Raw genomic sequence first — 16,680 nt, forward strand, 5'->3', positions numbered from 1 at the left:
AAGTTCTAGAATTCAAATTTAAATGATCCAAGGTTTTTAAGAAGAGAAGAGGAAATAAATAATAGAAGTATAAATATGTTCTTTTTTTTGTTCTCTCTCTCTCTCTCTCTCTCTCTCTCTTACATTAAATAAAATAGCAACTCTACCCTTGTTCTTTCTCTCTTTTACTTTTTATCTTAAATTTTATCATATGAAATTATAGTCTTCTTTAGTTTCTCATTTGATATGAAATTGCTCTATTAAATGTTTATTATATTAGTATTGTTTTTGAAAGTAGTGAAGTTAATATATTTGAAATACCGTTGTCCTAGATACGATGGTTTGCCATGTTTTGAGAGGACTTATAATGTTCTTAATAAATATAACTGCTATTTTTTAGTTAATGTTCATGCTCAATGGTATATAAAACTAGGGAATTAAGAAAATTTTAGTTTTTTTTTTTATTTTATGAAATTCTTATTGTCTAGGCATCACCTAGCTGCCTGCCTAGGTGACTAGGTGCCCCACTGTTGCCCAGAATCGTCTAGATGCCTTGATAGCTATGGGGCGGAACAAGGAACTCAGTTGAGCTTAGTGACCAAAGATGATGGAAATCCTGATTGTTTTGCAACAGAGGTTCTCCATGAGCTTTACTGATCTTATGGTTGATTACAACTTACAGCACTGGAATGGCTAACATTTCCATCAATATCTGTCCGGACAGAGATGCAAGTAGAGGGAGATTAAAAATTGGTGGTAAACTGGTTGAAATTTGGGAAGGTAAGCACCATGGGCCTTGCAGTTTTTAGTAAGACATGCAAGAGCATTGGGGTCCAATCTGAATTTCTCATTCAGGTGGTGCACAGGTCAGCAACTAGCACTGCTGAGTCCTTGGAAAGGCCTTGGGGTCAACTAGGGCCTGGGGGAACATTGTAAAATTCTAAAATGTACAGTGTAAAAGAGAATGGCATGTCAGCTTACGCTATGGTTTGCAAACTACGTTATGAACCACTTGTATAATCGGGGTGTTTCCATTTTTAATAAAATTTCTGAAAGTACTACTTTATGATATTCAATACGAGTTACTTTATCTTGCTGAAATAGGTTCTGTCAAATATAGATTTCAAGACTGATCACTGGTTGTATGGAATTCAGTTTTTTTAGCAGAAGAAAAAAGAGAGAAACCAGCATTAATTTTCTTAAAAGAAAATTGTGCAAACCTGGTACAGGTACTGCGGAGAGCCAACAATCAACTTCTAGAATAAATGGGAATCTGTAACTTTTATGCATTATCCTTTCCATGGATTTTCTTCAGAAACATTCAACAACTAAATAGGTTATTCTACTCTAAAAGATAATGTTATATGAATGGTTCAAGTTTTAATATTAAGTCTTGCATTATACATGATTATATGAAGTTGATCTGTGAAGTCAACAAGGACAGCCTATGGAAGTTTTATAGTGACACTCTTGTGATATTCTAAATGTTCACAAGTTAAAATTATTCTAACCTACGAGTCTACGATAAATGACCTTATCCAATCCTTGTAACGTTCTTGCTGTAGTTTTATGTGGTAGATTTTTTTATACTCTTTTGCTAGAATTTATTGCTCAAGATTATCGTGTTTTATTCTATATTTTCCTGAGTGGTCCAAAAGTGTCAGAGTTGGAACGTTCTTGTACTGTTCTTGCCATGCAGATTTCTATAATAAACCAAAAATGTCAGAGTTGGAAGGGCAGAAACTTCCATCCGGAGCTGAATTTCATTTTGGTGCCATACGACAAAGGGAAAAGTACGGTAACACGATGCAGAATTCTGAATTCCAGCCCTCCCTACAACTAACCCTCTCCCCTAAACCACATCCTGCCCATGAATTTGACATCAATTCACGGTCAAGATGCATTTCCCTGTACTTTGGGCCCAGTAAATTCTGATCTGGACTGATTGGTACTTCTCCCAAGTTCTTTTAGTTGTAAGCAATTGTTCCCTCCCTTCCAGCCACTGCTGCTCCAAGTTCTGACAAAACAAATAAGTTTGCCCTTTTTTTAGTACGTTGATGGTATCACCGGCTGTATTGCACCCTTTGGTTAGCTTACATTTCAGACTTCAAGCTCTACAGAGGAATCTTGTCATTGCTGTTTCCCATGTAGCTGTCCTGAATGCTAGGGCTTTCCGACAGTTCTGTTTTAACATGAAGTCTCCTTGGCCTGTTCCCAAGAGAACAGTTGGCACGGTAAGTTGCTCTCCCATTATGTTTCACATTTTCATTTTCAATATTTCTTAAATATATGCAGTTCCATTAGTTCATAGACAGTTGTCACCAGCGTTTTCAAAACTGGACCGTATTGGGCGGTTGGACTAGAAAACCTGAGAACTTGTCACCTGACCCGTCCATTTCACTTCAAAACTGTTGATTTGGTCAGTGAACCACCGATCTGGGCAGTCGAACCGTCGACTTGAATAACAGTTTTTGTTTTTTTTTTTTAATTTTTTGTCAAAGCAGGCCATCCATTCGAATCGAATGATTGGTCCGTTTGACCCAAGAACCAGACCGAGAATGATTTTTTGTCCAGTCCGGTTTTAAACACCTTGGTTGTCACTGGATTGAATCTGTGAATCACCAATTATCTAGGGAACGGTTCTTGCGATTCGCATCATCACACACCTTCCAATATCTTTGTGTCCGAATCCCAATTTTTCTCCTGAAGCAAGTTGTTCTCAAATTTGATGACTTCCTATTGCTGGTTGATATGTACTAAAGGGTATCCCACAGGTGAACTGCTGGTTTAGATCTCTATTATAGTGGATCTGAGTTAGAAAACCAAAGCCGACAGAAAAGAGGATTAATGGACCTAGGGCTTTGTTTTGGGTCCATGAGTTTCCAAGCTATCAAATTCAAATTGACTGGTAAAGAAATGTGAACGCAGTGATTAGCACTTGAGCTTGTTTGAAATACGGGGATACTGGCTGAAGAAAGTTGTGTTGATCTTTTGTTAACGAAGATGGTTGTCCCATTTCATCCCCCTTGCCTGCTGAGCTCAAGGTCCCCATTTGCATTCTTTTTGCCTGCTTGAAGATGATGGAAATGCAGTTCATGATGATTATCTTTTTGGGAGCATAACCTATGCTATTAAGTAATAACCGTTGTCAGTGTCCTTGTTTAATGGGCCATGATATATAGTAGCGATGGGAGGACTAGCTTGATCTGAATTGTGATTCAAAGCAGGTGAACCCTATAATCATAATGGTCGGACTCAGAGTGAGGTCTGGCCCAGAAATGTTGGGTTAAGGGTGTACATGATACAACTCCGGCCAACTTTGCGTCACAATCAACAGTTCGCCAGTTGGGGGGCCCATGATTACCCCTCTATTATAATCCAACGGTTGTCAGAGGATGTTTCCTGTAGAGCTGCTCAGTTTTGATAACTTTTCTTCAACATATAATTGCTGTGGTGGCCCAGCTGTTGAACTAAAACTATTGATGATGTCATGGTCCCCCTAGGCCCATGCAACCTTGATAGCCCACTACTTTATTGACATTTTAGAAATTAGAACCACTGGCTATAATTGCTGTTTACATGGTTGACCTACTAGTTGGTGGTTATTACTACTGTGGCTAACTCAAGAAATTGAAGTTGCATTTCTCTGGGCCACGGCCCATCGTTTTAAAATTGAGATATTCTGCCAACAAAACATCTTCCAATCCTCTACCAATTTGATATTAACACCGCACATCTTGCTATGACTGGGACCCATTATAAAAGTGAGATTAATCACATATGAGATGTGCGGGTATGAGATTATGTTAATAGAGGGTTAGAAGGTAATTTTTAGTAAATGATCCGGACTCATTGTTTTAATCCTCCCGGGCCTATCTTGTTGTTTTCTTACTAGTTATTCCATCCATCTTGGCATCTTCATCGTGAAATAATCAAATTCCTAATCTTTTTACACGGTGCAAACTGTACAAGAGCTTGTCTTCACAGTTCACACAGACATAATTCATAAGCTGTTCTGTATCCATGCACAAAATTACTCATATTTTTCCATGTTATCAAACCGAAAAGGAGAGCATCTCGGAGACTGCTTTATTGAGCAGGTTCAAAATTATCAAATGCATGATCGCACTTGTGTATTTTGGTGTAAGATTCAAAATTTTGTCACGTATTGGATTATTTAACTGATACATATCATATCGGTGGGTCACTAATATATGAAATGTTAAGACTTTCGGGGTAAGACCTGTTTCACAGGGTAACCAAGCCTTTAACCAACCCTTCTGAACATATTTTGAAAAAAAAAAAAAAAACTAAATAAAATATGATTGTTGATACAATGTCTCATACACCTAATTTGACATATCGGACCATATCGATACTTTAAACCTTGTTTGATGCACATCTGCTATCTTAACAATAACCCAATAATTGAGATGATTCCATGCCCTTGATCATACAACTACATATAAGGTCTCCTTTATACCCTCCCTTTAATCTTAAATAATTTGGAGATGAGAAGGGCCAAGGCAACAATATGAGAGATTGGATGAAACATAAAATAATGGATTTATAAAGCAACAACATGAGTGCAGTTTGAGATGATTAGAGGGCATTAATGGCTTAGATTAGATTACATTACTACGTTGCTTGATTCCTTCTATTTGAAAATCATTAATGGAAGAGCTTACACGCTCACAGTTACAACCTGATATGATTAGCATACTTGATGGAAAATTATCATGGAACCATGGAAGGGGGACTGACAATTTTTAAAAGATAAACATGGGAATCAGCTTGGTTGGGTTCCTGCAAAGTTGTGTATGTCAATCATCATACCAAGTAGTGATCACTGATCAGATAGTTGGGAACGGTGAGCAGAGCAGAGAAACTGGTAGTACCAGAAAGGGGGAAGAGTAAGGAGCAAGGAGGACTGACACCGTTTACGTTTTTGAGGTAATAATGGTTGCACGCGTCATGTGAAGTGGCACGTGTACAATAAGAAAACACGGTTACGCATGAGGGAAACAATGATGATTTGCACGTGCGTATATTCCATGAGCCTCAGCAGGGTAGCGGTAGGGCAAGGAAGGAACATCTTCATTGGTGAGGAATGAGGAGGGGAGGTTATAAGAGTTTAGTGTTTGAGAGCAATCTCTACTGATCTCTAGGGTATGCCCACATAAAGGGAAGCAATCTCCTAAGCGCCTGTTACAATTGTTGGGAAGGGAGAAAAGAGAGAAAAAGAGAGGCTATGAGTATGTATGTATGAGAAGAGCTCCATCCCATGGCCATGGATTGTCTGTCGGTTTCCAATTTCCATGCGCAACCTCTCTTATTGCCACCAAGCCTGAATTGCTAAAAGCATTTGGGAATGTGGGATCCAAATAATGCAACATTTGGGGGAATGTGGAGATGACAACGCAATAGATTGTGCTTTCTGCCTTGAGCCTTTGGCATCAAAAAGAGAAACCCCTCCCCCTCTCTCTCTCTCTCTAGTTCTAGAAGGTGCGGAATCGCCGAGTCGACCTAGCTAAAGGGCCGGAAATGGGAATTGGGATCCGCTATTCACACAGGGCTCTCATACAACGCTGCATCTTCTGTCTACGAGAACTCTGTCCACGTCTACTCATCATGGTTTAAAATATCGATATGCTCGATATGTCAGTGGGGTGTATTGGAGGGGTGTCAATGATACGTATCGGCCAATACAGGCCAATACTTTGAACTTTGGTACTCACAACACACTATCCTCATGAATTGGGAACATCTCCCCCTATCGTGCATTGGAAACATTTCCCATAAATAATAACACATAAGTATAGATGTTTTCAATACACAGTGGGATGTACCTGGGAGGTCAGTGTGAGGAGTAGATCCAGTTTCGGCAAGTGGGATTGCAATGGACTGTTGGAACTAGATTCAACAATTGGGTTAGGTGGGTCGGATTTGGGTTGGGTCAAGACACTTTGAATTGGTTTCAGGTTGGGCAAAAAACTGCTAGAACCTAATCCCAAATGTTTGGGATAGGGTTGACCCACGGGTTAATTTGGGTCATCCCAAAAAGTAATTGAAATTTCAAAAAATAAAAAAATACATGAAAATGTCAAATTAAAGGAATTAATCTTAAAATTCTAAAAAATAAAATTAAAAAAAATTGAACCTTTAACAATTCAAAAAATAAACAATAAAAAGTAAAGACTAAATAGTCAGAATTAAAGAATAAAAACTTTTAACAATATATAAGTAGTCCCAATTAGACTTAACAATTGGATCAACGGATTAACCCATGAATCCATGCCCAATCTAATCCAATTTTTCCAAAATGAATTGGATCAGACTATTTTCAAATTCAGGTAGCTAAGTTTGAAACCCTAACCCTATCTTTTTGAATTAGATTGGGTCGGGCTCAACACGGTCCCGTGGGGACCAAATCCGATTTCTATTATTTGGGCGGAATTTAGTCTCGGTCGTCCTATGGTGTAGTCCCACCAAATCAATTAATCAAATAATAGTTGGTTGGAGGTTGGAGGATGTCACAGTTAACGGACCGAATGGCGCAGGTGTCCCAAATTCAGGTAAATATAGAGCCTTCAGGAAGGTGAACTGTCCAACAGTGGGCTAAAGCAAATGTACTTAGTAGAGTATTGATGGGACCGGATGTTGGTCAGGCGAGTTCACATCTGCGCCTTACAAGGGGGCGCCCCACAATGTCCCACAGTGCATCCTTGTCGTGTATTAGAAATATCTCCTGATAATAGTATTAGACTTAATAATGTTATTATCTGGAAATGCTTCCAATACAAGATGGAGATGCACTGTGGGACTTTGTGGGGTGCCCTGTCCCCCCTCATCTGAGCAGAATCTGTTACATAACGAATTCGTACACGTAGAGAGGAATAAAAAAAAATAAAACAAATACAAACCCACAAACGTCAACCTCTCTCTCGTGCCTATTGACGGTTATCTTCTGGCTTGCCTCTACGAAGGGCTCGCTCCGGGCAGGATCGGATCACTTACAATACACGGCTCTACGAAGGAAGGTGTTGGGTTAGGAGCGTTCTATTCTATCTGTATATCTAGGGGATCTCTCTATACATATATAAGTCATTTATGGCATGATATGATCGCCTTGCCGTAGCCGCATATCACCTGCGCTCAATATGCGGAATTTCTGTTGAATCAGATCTTTCGCTTTGACGGAAGCTTTTGGACCTAGCGAAATGGGGCATAGATCTGAACTCTGGTTAGGCTTGTGCTATTTGTCCATCAGTTTCCGGGTTGACAGTTAGACCATCCTGTTTGAATGGATGGTTTAATATGACAACAAAATTAAAAAAATAAATTGTAAAAAATTATTAAACGGGTTGATGATTTGATCGTCCGGAATAATGAATCATTTTAATAATTTTTGGCTAAGGACCTGATTTAGGGTAAAACGAAACCAATTACCTGAATAATTTTTTAGCCAAATGGCCCAACCATCTGAGTTAGTAGCGGTTTGAAAACATCGGTTTTGACTAATCCTATGACCCGAACCAACTATATTGATGATTATATTACTACTCAAATCTCACCTAACATACCATTCTGACTTATACGACAGATTGAAAAGAGCCATTAATGTTGGGTTTTTTGGACCAGATGGTTGAGCCATTTATCCAAGAACCGGAAGGAAAAGCGGTTCAGTTTCTAAATCGGTTTTCAAAAAATTGGTTGGGATAATTCTGGATATAGGTGCAAGTTAGGCACCCGGCTTTAAGAATTAACGCAACTCATTCAAAATTTGACAAATGATCAAAACCAGAACCCACCCAAGTTGCAGCCCTGATTCCGAGTCTATTAGTGGGTCTGGTTTGCACATTTACTTATTATTGGTTTGGGACAGGTTCGTCTACTCTACCCCTGACCCCGACCAAAACCGACAAATTGGCAGCACTAGCTTTAGTTACACACTTGCACCAACATTGGATATATACTGGGATGTGAAGGTCAAGGTCGGGGCTAAGTTGTACACTTGTACTTTTACCCGGTTTAAAACTGGATCCAGAATTGTCGTAGAAAAGGGCAGCAGCTAATGTAGGCCGGGTTTGTTTGAGGCCCACGGTGGGTCGTTGCTTAATAAGAAAATTGGGATCTGCTACTCACACAGGGCGCCTTACACTGGCCTCACAAACACATTCCATCATTGAAACATTTTCCATAAAAATAACGCGCCAGATATTCCTAATAAAAGGTGGAATGTACCTGTGAGGCGCCATGTGTGAGGAGAAGATCCGGTCCCTTGATAAGAAGGGCTCGAAGTTGGAACTAGCCAAGCAGGCTGCAGGAAACAGCCCAATAAAAGGATGGGAAACGGGGGCGTTGGGAATTTGATTGGGATGGTGCGTCGTCGGGTCAACAATGGTTAAAAGAAAAGTGGATTGAGGCAAGCAAATTGGACTATGAAATAGTATAGATTATAGAAAGACAATCTTTTAGATGAAAGAGGCTCTAATCTAAAGTAGCATGTGCCATGTCTCCTTATGTCTTAAATTTGGAAAAACAGAATCTTATCTTTCCTGCCCAATACTGACAGAATGGCAACTATTTCTCTGTCCAATCTCTGTGATTATGCTCTTCAGAGTTAAGTGATTATTTCAAATCAAATGTATTAATAATTTCAAATAAGGATCAAAATTTCCTCACGTATCGGACTTTATCAGGACTATAACATTGTACCCGTACCCCGCCCCGATATGTAAAATATTAAGTATTTTTATGTTTTAATATAATCAGGGGGAAGAAGACCTTTTCATGGTTCGGTTAATTGAATCATGGGCGTTATTCTGAAATCAAATCGGTTCTATCGATTTTTGTGTTTTTCCAAATCAAAACCCTGAAATTGAATTGTTTGACCAGTTTCAGTTTTTTATCGGTTTAGTTCGATTTTTTGGTTTTTTATGTTTACAATATATATTATATAATATTATATTATAAATAATAAGTGATGTATAATATATTATATATAATACATATATATTTATACATAATATATAGATAATATGTGACATATCTATAGGTAATGGTCGGTTCAGTTAACTATAGGTTTTTTTAGTTAACCGAAAATTGAACCCGTGTTTTGGTTTTGTATGTATGTATTGTTGCAAGAGAAGGGTTTGAGGGTGGAATAGACCACAAAAGTTTGGTCGGTTCAACTGATCCAACCAACCAGTTTGACCCGAGGATGAAAACATTGGAAGTAAGTACTAAATACACATTTTACCAAAAAAATGTAGTAATTAAACACGAAGATAGAAGAAAAAGGGTGTCTATTTTAGAAGCACTTATATCAAGATGTAGATGCAGAGATGGATCATGAATGTAGAATGCTAGCCCTACAACTCCCGACAAGACCACAAGGATCTAGTAAACTGCCTTCTCACCGGTGGGCATGGGCCCAGAAGATGAAAGAAGATAAATGAAGAGAAATGTGAATCCATTTGACCCCTTTGATGACTCAAATTCCACCACTCAGTCCCAATTCACTCTTCCCATCACACTAACTACTAAATCTATGTGATCTGATTTTAGTGGGTTTATTGTATTCTGAGTTGGGCAATTGACACAGGTGACTCCTTCCCAAGTTCCCATTACCCATCTACAGAATCAATCAATAAACCATGGTTGCAAATTTGCAATCCTCCGATCAGTTTGACCTTGCAAAATAAAAGTCTCATTTGATCATTTCAACTCATGGGTCGTCTCGTCATTTGGGCTTCAAGATCATTGTAGGCGTAGACAGACCCACAAGGAAAGCATGCTTTTGGTCCCCCATCAATCAGTCAATCCAATTGGCCCAACCCCAATTTTTTTTTTAAGTCATGCGCGACTGATGCTATCATTTTCTGCATTTCTTTTATTTTTTATCACATTAACCCACCAATCTATGTATCTATCTAAACTTTTTAGAGAGGAATCAAAAGAAAAGAAGATTCAAGGCAAAGAAAAGGGTAATTTTCTAGGAAAGTTTCCTATCATTAAAGGCTAAACCAGTTCACAGTAGAATTAAAAAGTGCAATTTTACCCCAGAAGACAGAAAAAGGAGGATAGAAAAGCTTCACATGTACCCACCTAGCTAGATATAAAGTGCAACCATAAAAGGGTCATGAGGAGTCTCCATACACAATTTAAAACCAGCCCAAATTTACCATCTCTCCTGCTATCCTTATCTCCAACTCCACTCTCTATTATTTTTTTTCCTTTGCCTTCTCCACTCCACTGCTTCCAGCTTTGTTAATTTTCTCACATCAAAATCAAACCCATAGGCCATAGCATTCTTTAATTTCTTCTTCAACAGATTAACAGAAACAATAACATCGATCGATCACTACTTCTTCAGCTTTCAAATCCATGGCTCTTGAGACATGGCTAATTAAGGTAAAGAACGCCATCTCAAACGGCCTTGAGATGGCTAGGACGACTAAGAAATCTAATGTTGGTGTCTTGGCCTTTGAGATCACCGGGCTTATGTCCAAGCTCGTCCATCTCTGGAAATCGCTCTCAGACCAAAACCTCACTCGTCTTCGGCATGAATCAATTGCTCTCGAGGGAGTGCGCAAGATCGTCTCCAATGACGATGCTTTCCTCCTTGGTCTCGCCTGCGCCGAGATGGTGGAGAACTTGAGGCTTGTAGCTAAGTCTGTGTCCAGGCTCGGAAGGCGGTGCCGTGATTCGGGTAGGCGGTGTTTTGATCGCCTGTTCGAGGAGTTCTCCAGCTCCGGTCACGACCCTCACTGCTGGGTTCTGCCTTGGAAGGAGATGGAATCCATGCAAAGGAAGATGGATCGTTATGTCACGGTAACCTCCACCCTTCACAGAGCCATGGATGAGCTTTCGGATACCGAGAACTGTTTGAGAAAAGTGCTGCAATGCAGTGATCTTGACCAGTCTACCAGAGAGAAAAAGATGATCGATCTCCAACAGAAGCTCTTCTGGCAGAGACAGGAAGTGAAGCATCTCAAAGATGAATCCCTGTGGAGCCGAAGCTTTGACACAGTCACGTTATTGCTTGCAAAGTCGATCTTCACTATTCTGGCAAGAATCAAGCTTGTCTTCGGAATTGAGAAGCGACGACGTCTGGCAACCAACAGCTCTTCTCTATCACGCAGCCTTACTGTGTCGGCCGCCATCCACCCCTCCGACAACTCGGCCTCCTGTAAATTTCTATCGGGGCCATTGGTGATGAAGACATCTAAGCATGACGAGGAGGAGATGGGTTTTGGGTTGTTTGAGGCAAGCGCAAAGATTCTTAAACCACCACCAGGTACCTTAGGCGCTGCAGCTCTTGCTCTGCACTATGCGAATTTGATCATTGTGATCGAGAAAATGATCAGATCACCTCAGTTCGTAGGTCTAGACGCCAGAGACGACCTCTACAGGATGCTTCCCGCTAGCATAAGAATGTCACTGAGGGCTAGACTGAGAGGAGTTGGGTGTTCAGCAACTGATTCGGTGCTTGCTGGAGAGTGGAAAGATGCGTTAGCGAGGATCTTGGGTTGGTTGTCGCCATTAGCACATAACATGATAAAGTGGCAGAGCGAGCGCAGCTTCGAACACCAGAACCTGTTGCCAAAGACGAACGTTCTTCTTCTGCAGACGCTCTGTTTTGCGAACCAGTCGAAGACCGAGGCCGCCATCACCGAGCTTCTTGTGGGTCTGAATTATATATGGAGATTTGAGAGGGAGATGAGTGCTAAGGCCTTGTTCGAATGCTCCAATATGGGGTGTTGAAATTTGCAGACTTGAAGTTGAGGGGTTGATTTTTTTCCTCTTTTCTTCTTTTCTTTTGGATCCTCAGATTTTATATATCTTTGATTGTTTTTTTTCTCTTGTTATCAAGGTTTTAATTAGCTTGGGCGTCTTTGCTCATCCTTGCTTTAGATTGATGGGGGTATTTGCCTTGCTGCCAACCCTAATCTGTATATGGTAATACAGAATAACAGATTATGTGTAAATAGCATAAGAGCCGAGTTCAAATCTCCTGTGACCACGGTTATGGGCTCATTGCTTGACCAGAAGGAATTCACGGGCTGTTGTTTAACATAAATATTTTCTTCCAAATATATATTAATGTGCGTGTCTCCTTTAATTTAACTCCCTCTCTCTCTCTCTCTCTCTCTCTCTCTCTCTCTCTCTCTCTTCTAATGGCCTAGATTTCCATTAGGCTAATCTTAAGAAAATACAGAAAACGAGATCCCAATCTCTATAACATAGAATAAGAACGAGAGAGGGAGAGAGGCAATTCTCTGTTGTTTACTACGGATTTCTTCTCCTGTTGTGTAGCATAGTGGCAGTGTGGTTTTCTTCTTGTGTTCCCTCAGCGGTGGCAATGGGCTGGCGTGACCAAAGCCCATGGGGACAATATGTCGGTCCGAGGCCTGGACAAAGCACGACGCCTTATGACCCAGTTTATAATTTACAGCGGTATACAAGGGAAAACTTCGATATATTTATCTTGGTAGAGCTGGATTGGGTGGTCTTTCAGCTTTGTTAGGGCCTGAAATTCCCAGTCCAACGGAACACGGAGAAACTCTGATTTTGGAATATATGTCGGCTCTCTTCTTTTCAGAAACAGAGTCAGAGAAAACTCTGAAAACTGTGTTTGATGCCATAACTATACATTGGTTGGCCTTTTACTTGGAACCAAGGGACCCAAGAATTATCAACTGTAGGTTGGACCTCAACTGACTGGGGGCTGGGGCAGCCACCAAGTGATTTTCAAGGCACAAAAATGTGTTTCAGGCTTTCAGGCTTTCATAGAGAGAGAGAATCCTACATAAATGACAAATTGCATGGAATTAGAATCCTACATTGGTGTTGATGTGGGTTAGCTTGGCCCAGCCCACTAACGCCCGCTATCGTCAGCCACTAAGGAGCCAACCACATGTTTGTCTAACGTACCCGCCAGGGCCTGCAGCCTGAACTCGTACGCTCTCATCTGGGGTGTTCATCTTCACCTATCCCAGCATGCTCAAGTATAAAAAAGAGGTAATTGCCCCTTAAAAGGGGCTGGAACAGAGTGACTCCAACATCACTCACTCATTTACTCCATGCACCTACATTGTCTACCTAGCATTAATTCAGGGAGATCTGGTGCATCCGATGACTCTCTCCAGAGCTCTCTGGACTCTCCCTTACTTTATACCTCATACTAACTTGAGCATCGGAGCCTCTGCCTCGGGTATCCACCCCAAGGCCTCTAACACTCCCTGTCTTGCAATATCTTTGGTGACCAGGGACTTCGCCTCAACTTGTAGTCATCGGCTACTATAGTCCTCGGAAGGAATACTTCACCTCGGCTTTAGTCAATCTCTTTCGAGGCCCCGAGGTCCTCGGCCAACACTCAGAACTTGAAGAACAAATTTACCTCGTTGCCCACGACCAATCCGCGCATCAACAATTGGTGCCGTCTGTGGGAAACATTGCTAAGATGACACCCACTTTAGGATAAAAGGTAATAATACTCAAAATCCAAACCCTCCATAAACTCGAAAGTCATGGTGAGGAGAGCCCGAAACAATCAGAACCTAATCATCTACGAGCAATTTCAAGCCGTCCTCGATTGTTTGGACCGCCTCAACCAACGAATGGAGGAAGTTTGCCCCCGAGCAAGAGGTCCCTCTCAAGGCGACCACCCTGCTGGGATGTCAGAAGATCAGGGCCGACACGAGAACGTCGAGCCACCGGCTCTTGGCCACGGTAATCTGTTGGTCGAACCATCAGAATCGGGCAATAACCGCCTCCCGGATTCACCTCGAAGGAATATCTGTCCTAGCCGAAGGGAGAGTGTGCCCGCTCAATCCAAAGACAATCATCAATATTTGGAGCAGCACCACCGCCGCCGTAGGGAGGACCCCCGAGATAATGGCGGGCACCTTGGCCGCCCTGGAGTTCGCTCCCGAAGCGAGAGACGACGCTACCCCATCCCACCTCCCATCTCAGATATCAGGGACGTTTTGAACGATCATCGTGCCAGCAGAGGAGTGCGCGACCCTATCTCGGAATATTCAAGAGTCTGAGTTGACACCCACCAGGTCCGCGAAGATAGGAGCGGGGTCCATGCCCTTGCTGATCCAGGGCTCACCGAATTGAGAGTCAGGATTAGGGCCGTCAAGGACGAGCTCCGCTAGGTTAAGGAGAGCCAAGCCAATGCCTCAACCAGTCACGATGACTTCGCCAGCCGCATGGACACATTCACCCGAAAATCATCTCGTAGCCACTCCCGCCACACTTCAAGGCTCCCACACTGGAGACGTACGACGGAAGCACTGAATCCGATGACCACCTAGAGGGTTTCAGGGCGTTCATGATACTATACAGCTATTTCGATGCCTTGACGTGCCGGACCTTCCACGCTACCTTAAGGGGGGCCGCTCGCAACTGGTTCTCCAGCATTCCTCCTCGATCAATCAGCTCGTGGGAGCAATTTACAACCATGTTCCTCGCTCGCTTCATCAGCACTAGACGATGCCAGAAAAGCGTAGTCTCCTTGATGTCTCTCGAACAAGAGCCGGGTGAAATCTTACGATCTTACATCGACTGCTTTAAGAAAGAAGAGCTCGAAGTTCGAAACCTCGACCCTATGGTCTCTATGCACGCAGCCATCAACGAACTCCGCCCCAGGTCGACTCTCAAGTGCTCGGTTGATAAGACTCCGCAGAAGTCTAAACTCGAATTCCTAAAAAAGGTCCAAAAATACATCGCGTCCGAAGAGGTTTCAGCTGGGGACAACCAAGAAAGGGCAGTCGAGCGCCACAACGGGCCCCCCGAAGAAGAAGAGGAAAAGTGCGGCCGAGCACCACCCCGACAACAATGGCGACAAAAACAACAAGAAGCCACTGGCTCCGGCCTTAGCCTACAAGGGCTACATGCCACTCAACTCCACCTGCACCCAGATATTGATGCAGATAGAGGAAGAGAAGTTTGCGAAGTGGCCAATGAAGCTGAAATGGAACCCCAGATATTGATGCAGATAGAGGAAGAGAAGTTTGCGAAGTGGCCAATGAAGCTGAAATGGAACCCCAAGAGGGGGAACCCTATGAAGTACTGCGAGTACCACTGCGGCACTGAGCATGACACCGAGGACTACTACGATCTAAAGAATGAAATAGAATCCCTCATCTGTCGAGGACAACTCAAGTAGTTCGTCAAAGGAGAGGCTGGCGCCTCGTCATCCCAGCAACACTAGCAAGTGGCAGGCGTCATCAACATCATCGCTGGGGGCATGGCTTCGAGTGGAGTCTCGGCCTCGACTCAAAAATCCTACGCCAGGTAGCTCAACATCTAGGAGCCCGCCCCGAAGAAGTAGAAATACCCGGACGCTTCGCAAAGGCCAAGCTGTCCACATGCCCTCGTCTTCACCAACGAGGAACTAGATGGGGTTACTATCCCCCATGGGGATGCCCTTGAGTGAACGCAGCTCCCCAACTCTCAATTCTATAGAACTTTTCTACTTCTTCCCTTATTCGGGACATTTCACCCTCTCTTAGGTAATCAAAACATGTCATTTTCAAATTCTGGTCCTGAGTGCCATGAACTCCAAAACATCTCGGGAGGGAGCTCTCCTGCAACCCGCTCTGCCCAGTCTTCTTTGGGTTCTTTAACCGTAGCCCCCCATTCGACGAGAGTTGGCCATTTTGAGGGAGAGGTTAACCTTGGGGGGTGCTGAGGGAAATCACTGGGGAAAAGGACTCTCCCCATGAAAGCGCTACCTCGGTGTCGCCGAGGGAGCCCGAGGGATCTCCTCTCTTCGAGGATGATGTTGTGGAACTCATCGCCAAACCAGTGGAAGGGAGTGTTGCCTGAAGGGTGGCTGACACTGGTGTCCTGCGTTCGGAGTTTGACAGCTCCTTAGATGTGTGCCAGGTCAAATCCTTGGCGAAGAAGTTCCACATACCCCGGTCTTATAACCTGAGGGTCCTTGACGTGGACGATAGGCCGTGGACCCCCAAGGAGGGGGAAATCTATATCTACCAGCATTTTTTGGTCTAGCCTTAGGTTTCCCCTCCCAAGCTTAATCTCTGAACTGCTGGAGTGGTACGACATCACTATCAGCCAACTCGTACCCAATGCCCTCGGGACCATCGTGGCAATGATGGTGTGGGCTCGGCTCAGGGGCGTGGAGCTGATGTTGAGACTGTTCCACGCCATGTTGGTGCCGAGGAAGCATGCTTCTAAGGCCAACATGTATTATTTCCACCCGATGAAAGGGAAGCCTGTGCATAACCCCTCATTCGTTCACGGGTGGAAGGATAAGTGCTTCTATGTCTCCTTCCCCGAGGAACTCCAGCCAGTCGATGCTCCCCTTGTTGGCTTCTCCAGCAGCATCATCAGGCCGGAAGGAAAAATTACCCTACCCATCTCAATAGGGATAGCGCCACACCAGGTGACTTGGATGTATGAGTTCCTAGTGGTGAAGGTTGCTTCTCCCTACAACGCGATAATGGGAAGACCAACCCTTCATGCACTAGGGGCAGCCATGTCCTCTTATCACCTAGCCCTTAAGTTTCCCATCAATCACGGTGTCAGAGTCGTTCGTGGGAACCAACAGATCGCCCACCAATGCTACGTGGTGGCACTAAAAGAAAAGAACAAGGAGGCCTTATCACTAGAAGGCCTCGACCCCTGGGAAGAACCAGCGAGCCGAGGCCAGCCAACCAAGGA

General features: G+C 43.0%; 2 protein-coding genes and 1 long non-coding RNA gene across 3 annotated transcripts in view; all 3 read left to right on the forward strand.

The window, feature by feature from the left end:
- The window catches only part of LOC148862007 (uncharacterized), a 35,018-nt gene extending 33,938 nt beyond the window's left edge, over window positions 1-1,080 (forward strand). Inside the window, exon 2 of the long non-coding RNA XR_016112429.1 lies at window positions 662-1,080. This is a non-coding gene — a long non-coding RNA (uncharacterized LOC148862007). The remainder of the gene's footprint in view (window positions 1-661) is intronic.
- A 9,288-nt stretch (window positions 1,081-10,368) lies between these two features.
- On the forward strand, window positions 10,369-11,748 carry LOC148862008 (protein PSK SIMULATOR 1-like). The gene has a single exon (XM_088985083.1). It carries the CDS (start codon window positions 10,369-10,371, stop codon window positions 11,746-11,748), a length of 1,380 nt encoding a protein of 459 aa, XP_088841209.1.
- A 2,575-nt stretch (window positions 11,749-14,323) lies between these two features.
- Window positions 14,324-15,160, forward strand: LOC148862009 (uncharacterized). The gene has a single exon (XM_088985084.1). The coding sequence runs from the start codon at window positions 14,324-14,326 to the stop codon at window positions 15,158-15,160; it is 837 nt and encodes a 278-aa protein (XP_088841210.1).
- Window positions 15,161-16,680: the final 1,520 nt, after the last annotated feature.

Source organism: Nelumbo lutea, chromosome 4 (genome assembly GCF_056320005.1).
Source record: "Nelumbo lutea isolate HS-2025 chromosome 4, American lotus-T2T, whole genome shotgun sequence".
Taxonomy (NCBI): domain Eukaryota; kingdom Viridiplantae; phylum Streptophyta; class Magnoliopsida; order Proteales; family Nelumbonaceae; genus Nelumbo; species Nelumbo lutea.